Here is a 6,000-nt window from a genome sequence, read left to right as displayed (position 1 = left end):
ATGATATTATGGAGCAATTTCTAGGCACCCGCAAAGGACACAAGACTGGAGTGGGTCACACACTCCCACAAAAAGTTTATCGAGGGGATACGTCGTCATATGGCTCATGCTCGGCAAGATCTTCTACGACACGTTCTAATCCACACGTAGAAGAATACTTACAACGGACTTACCAGCAAAACCTCCAGTTGTACGAGAGTGTTAGAATGATGCAGGATTTCATCACTCAAATGCACCCCAACGTGGCTTTCCCAGCGGTTACTCCTCCTGAGCCGTATGCCCGTCCAGGTCATCTGCCTCCGAATCCTTCTGATGATAACGACGATAATTCTAGTGGCGCTGCTAATTTAGGAGATTAGAGTTTTATTAATATAACAATTTATACTTCCGCACATTTCTACTATAATTATATTTTTATTTTATTAATTACTTTTTACCATGATAATTTTTATTTATATTTAATATCATGAATTATATTTATTATAATTATTAAAATGAGAAAAAATAAATGAATAATTAAAATATTATTTGCGACGACAAATGTGGTCGCAAAAAAATATATGCCACATCAGCTACCACTACCTCTTTTGTGACGACTTAATTCAAAAAATGTCGTCGTAAATACTTAATGTCATGTCACCTTAACGATGTACTCGACGAAATAATTGTAGCGACTCAATTGCAACGATTGTCGTCGCAAATATAATTGCGACGACAAGCTGTGGTCGCAAAAAATATTTTTGCGACTATTCAACTGCAGCGACAGGTTTGCGATGACAAGTGGTCGCTAAAAATTCATTTGCGACGGCTTTGTATTTTTTGGACTTTTTGTCGTCGCTAATAGCCTTTTTTCTTGTAGTGTGAGATCGAACTGATGTGTCGGCCTCGGTGCTAGAATCGATCCGACTTGTCGAGCCCAGTGCCGGGATTTGATTGACAGGCCGAAGCTAAGGCTTGAATAGTACCCTCATACTGGGCCAGTGCTGAAATCGCACCACCGGAGTTCATTTAATGTATTTGTTTTCTGTTCGTAACTTAATAACTAGGCATTCAGATAAAGTAAAAACACAAACTAATAGACTATTTCAATATCATAAAAACTACAAATCTGTATTAACTCAGGTCATAAACTGATAATTTTTCGAATATAAAACTAGTCTTAACTTGTAATTATCCACAAAATATAAGTTTTTAGTTAGATCTGATTCATTGATTTGCTCTCCATATATGTTGAGCAATTTCATCACGAACACAGCATTTCACGCAACTGATTTTGGATCACATTGAATTTCTCAACTTTACTGGATGAATCCATAATCAAGTAAATGTAGAAACATAAATCTTGAACTATGTAAATGCCAACGTCGCCGAACCTTAGACGTCATCGCAGCAGCACCACCCTTTGCCTCATCAGCCACATCCCCGGCGTAGCAACGTCGCCCATGCCGGATGACGCCATTGGAAGAACTGCAGATTTTGCCGACTCTAATGAATGCTTTTTGTTTAATGGAGCATGCTTTTTGTTTAATGGAGCATGCAGCATTAGGAGCTTCATATTTCGCTGATGATTTTGTGGAAACTGCATATTTTATTGCTGATGATTTTTGAAAAACAAAAAAAACAAAAAACCGTAAATTTCTTCTTTTCTTGAACTCTCCTCATATATATATATATATACACACACACCCATAGTATCACAACTAAAAAGGAAAGTAAAAAAAAATCATAATTAAAGCTGAGATGATTCGATGCAATCGCCTTTGAAATGGATTTTTCCATTTTTGTTGTCTTCTCTGTCAATTATATGTCTCTTTCACCTCTTTCTCGCTTCAAATTCAAATTCAAATTTTTAGCACTCAAGCGGAAATGGTTGCTCAGAATCATCCATTTTAGCATCGATCATTCAAATCAACAACCATACTTTCGACCAATGATTCGTTCATCAACAGAACTTTAGAGTTTGCAAATCAAAATCGGCCTTACTTTTTGAGTTTTCTTTTAAATATGTAAATATATTGTTTTTGTTTCTCTAATTCTTTTTTATGCAGGTTTACCCTCTTTCGAATGTCACGTGCTGGGCATGTGAAGAAAATCCGTTAAAAGTTAAACACCATAGAAAATTGAACTTGCTTGGCATGAATTTAAAAATTTGAGTGGTTAATTGTCACAATTTTTAGTTTAGAAACTGATTTGTCAGAAGCGATAAGCTCAAGAGGTAGTCATACAAAAAAAGCTTTTAAATTAATCTAGAACAAAAAAAAATAAAGAAAATAGAAAATTCAAGAACTGATATTACACAACACCAACATGCTCACTAGATAGATCTTTTATTTCGAACATCACAGATACACCTCAAATCATTCCTCATTTGTATATATGGTAATAAGACAGTTAGCAAAACCAACATAAAATATTACCATTGCATACTTGCTGATTTGAATTTATTTATAAGTGGAAAGCGAAAATCCATCTTAGTAGCATCATTGTTTTCATTAGTTACTCATATTCTTAAAGGGATAAATGAAAACCAATATAGTCCAACCAATAGCCGATACTTCCTTTGAATCCAACAATCAAGCCATTTTGAATTGGAAGATTGAAAGGTGTGCCGCTCGTAGTTCCATATGGTCCATAGGTTGCCTTGTTGGTCTTGAATGTTAAAGAGCGTACTACTTTATAACCTCGCACATTATCAGTGTATCCGCTCACTTCGACTATATACTCACTCGGAAAATCTAGAGAAATCTGAATTTCAAAGGATACAAAAATATAAATAAATTAAACTAGTAATACACATATATATGTATGTATACGGTAAGTATTTATAACTAAAGATTTTTAAATTTTAATATTTATACGTGTATATTTTAATATTCGGTAATTTATTCTTAATGTGTTTAATGTGTGAGGGAGCGTTTTACAATCGAAATTTTAACTTTGGAAAATATAATAGATCTTTATAGACTGCTCTAATTCCAAATTTTTTTAGTATACAAATTCCCATATATATGTGTGTACACAACCATAAAAGAAATTCTGTAAATTAAAAGAATGAAGAAAGAATTATAGACTAACCGTCACTGGTGTGAAGCCTGTTATAAAGCTTGAATGTTTTTCTGCAACAAATGGCACACCATTCAAGTCGTAGGTCACTTGAAAGCTTCCAATGGCTGTTTCGTCATTATATTCAAAGTTTATTTCTCTTATTCCCGTGTATGCACCATCATCAAAAACTACACCATTAGAGCTGGTTGCTTGGGTTCCCCATGTTCCTATAGTTATTGTCTGGCTTTTCCCACTTTGTTGATCATTTTTAGCTTCCTACAAAATATTTTTCAAATGGTTTTGCGTGTATATTCTAATTCATCAAAATGCAACAAATAGAAGAATTATAAAGAAATATGTCCTCGTTGAAGAGTTGTAATGCAATTTATATCGATTCGTATAAAAAAATGTATGTCATTGCAAAATATATATATATATATATATATATGTATATGTAAATACATGTATGGAGCCTCACCATCCCACTGTGTTTAAAGGTTTCTTTAGAAACTCCAACGGCGGCCTCGATTATCCTGATTGGATTTTGGTCGAGGCGGCCATTTGGCAAGGACCACTTGTGGCTGTAGGCGGAGGAGATGGAGAAGAGGAGGACAAGGACGGAGAGGGAGAGAAAAGAAGAGGAGGCCATTCGCATGAAAATATTGAAAATTAGTTCAAGTAGATATTTGGATGTGGAGAAACTTGCTTCTTTACGTGGCTATATATAGAGATACATCTGCTACACTTATTTGGAATTTCATGCTTGCTTACGGGCAATGAAGGAAATTCAAACGATTCATGACCTCGGTTGTAGATAAATAGTATTGGATAAGAAGAATATCACGTGGTATCACGTGCTGAGCCATGAACTTTTGTGAGAAGACAAGAAAGGTTCTGAACCAAGTTATACTGTTGTAGTGAGGGCATAATGCATATGTGCCTAATTACCTCCCAATGCAAAAAAAATAAATAAATAAAGACTGGACTAGACTAGCTAGTAGTTGAGTGTTCCTTGTTGTTCGAATCATAACCGGTCTAATTTAATTATCTTCTGTTGGGAACTTTGTCAGAGTCTTATCACCTTCTTATTTTTATTATTATTTTTTATTTACTAATGGTCTCCAATTAGACAGTGTTTGAAACACTTGACCGGTCAGCACATTAATTGTAATTATCCGATTGAAAATGGATGGTCATGAATAAGCGTTTTTATTTGAATTTTTTTTAGTACCGTGATAGATTATTATAATGGTTTAAATATTCTGTATTCATGTAATTCAACAGATTGTCGTTTGGACTTTAAGTTGTAGGATTTTACTTATTATGTGTAAGTTGGGGTTTTGTGGAGGAATCTTAAAGTGTTAAATCTTCTAAATATTGGCAAGAATTTACATTATCTGAAACATTTGACCGTTACTTTTGAAACTTTTCTTTAGTGTTGTTGGATTGAGAGTTCCTTTTTACTTTGTAGAGGTTTGGTCGTTTATTTTTGTGTTTTTGTGGTGTAGACCTTTAATTTTAGTTGGAACAATGTAGGCAACGATTTTAATTCTTGTTATTGTAGAATGGATAAATTATAACATGAGGCGTCAAAATTAATCTAATAGATTGATATTGTAAGAAGTTTTATTTCTTGAGTGTGAAAGATTCATTTACATGGTTAACTACTATAACCTATTTTGCTTTATGAAATAATGGAAACAAAGCTTTAAGTTGCATGACTAAAACTAAGATCCCAAATATCAAACAAGCTTAGTTCTTTTCCTGCAAAAAATTTCCTACTTACTCTGGTTCTCTTTTTAAGGGGCCAAATAAACTGAAACTAAACCCTCAATTATAGAGAAAAACTTTCATAGAAATAACGAAATGATGGGAGTCTTAGAAAATTAAATATATTGTTAATGAATTAGAGACGATGAGTCTTAAAGAATTGAGTATATCGTTAATGAACAATTTTAAGAAAACCGAGTTCCTTGTCCACTTGTTATTACAAAAAGTTACATATTCATTTTTGTATCGCATTTTTCTTTCTTAAAGTGTATTTCTACATTATTATATACATGTCATATTATGTTATTGCTCATCAACCGGTTATAATATATCCTTCTCACCAGACATCAACCAACTAACATCTCTAAGTGTTATCAGATGTGCAAAAAAAAAAAAAAAAAAAAAAAAAAACCTGAGTCCTGAACCAGATGATCGCCAGGTCTTTTTTTGCCTTAAAATCTTTACTCATCAATCTAGACCTAAAATAGGTGTCGCTCTAGTTCGGCTGCCGGAATGGAGACAATAATATAATATATTTGAGTCCTTCGAGTACTTTGGGAGATGGTCAGAATTTAATTAACACATGTTTTTAGGTATTTAGAACGTGGGCTTTTAATCTACCCACCTTCAATAACCCAGAACGATTAATTAACTTAACCATTTCAATTAATGAACAATTATCTTATATATATGTATATATATATATATATATATTTCTGTTTTATTGAAGTAGTTGGAGTAACGTGTTCGTACGCGTGAAATTCTATAAAAATAGTAGATTAATATCACACATTTTGAGATAATGTAGAGTTTTTGGCTAAAATCAATCTTAATATTTTTAAATTTATTTAAAACAATTTGTATGTTCATATGAAACAACAAGTTTATCTTTTTATTAACTATGAATATTTATTTATGAAGGAATGTTTAAGAAGAATTTTATGTATATTCAGATCTTCTACCATATTTTTAACCAACAAACAGTAATAAAGAAAAAGAGAAAAAGCTCTTGTTTGTAGTGTGAACATTTGTAAGTTTCTATTTAATAAGAAAAAAATTATATTATACTAGTGTTAAACTCACTAATAATACCGGTTTTTACATGAACTTATAAAACTTGTCATTCTATTTTCTTTCCTGGCTTTTTATTCCATCTACTTTCATCTTCTCTCAAGCTTCTATGCT

At 32.7% G+C, this 6,000-nt stretch overlaps 1 protein-coding gene across 1 annotated transcript; it reads right to left on the bottom strand.

Annotated features, from left to right (window-relative positions):
• Positions 1–2,508: 2,508 nt before the first annotated feature.
• On the bottom strand, positions 2,509–3,700 carry LOC21403033 (galactose-specific lectin). The gene is made up of 3 exons (XM_024167882.1): positions 3,524–3,700; positions 3,076–3,321; positions 2,509–2,745 (listed from the first exon to the last, which is right to left on the bottom strand). Exons 1-3 carry the CDS (start codon positions 3,698–3,700, stop codon positions 2,509–2,511), a joined length of 660 nt encoding a protein of 219 aa, XP_024023650.1.
• Positions 3,701–6,000: the final 2,300 nt, after the last annotated feature.

Source organism: Morus notabilis, unplaced genomic scaffold (assembly GCF_000414095.1).
Source record: "Morus notabilis unplaced genomic scaffold, ASM41409v2 Scaffold604, whole genome shotgun sequence".
In the NCBI taxonomy this organism is placed as follows: Eukaryota; Viridiplantae; Streptophyta; class Magnoliopsida; order Rosales; family Moraceae; genus Morus; species Morus notabilis.
Note: the sequence above shows the minus strand (reverse complement) of the source record. Positions and strands in the feature narration are given on the sequence as shown.

What these genes read in the sequence shown, in the direction of transcription:
- LOC21403033 (XM_024167882.1), bottom strand. Translation starts at nt 3,700, where the DNA reads ATGCGAATGGCCTCCTCTTCTTTTCTCTCCCTCTCCGTCCTTGTCCTC. An exon ending in CCTTTAAACACAGTGGGATG is followed by an intron (nt 3,322 to 3,523) that starts GTGAGGCTCCAT and finishes AATATTTTGTAG; the next exon opens with GAAGCTAAAAATGATCAACA. An exon ending in CAGGCTTCACACCAGTGACG is followed by an intron (nt 2,746 to 3,075) that starts GTTAGTCTATAA and finishes TTTGAAATTCAG; the next exon opens with ATTTCTCTAGATTTTCCGAG.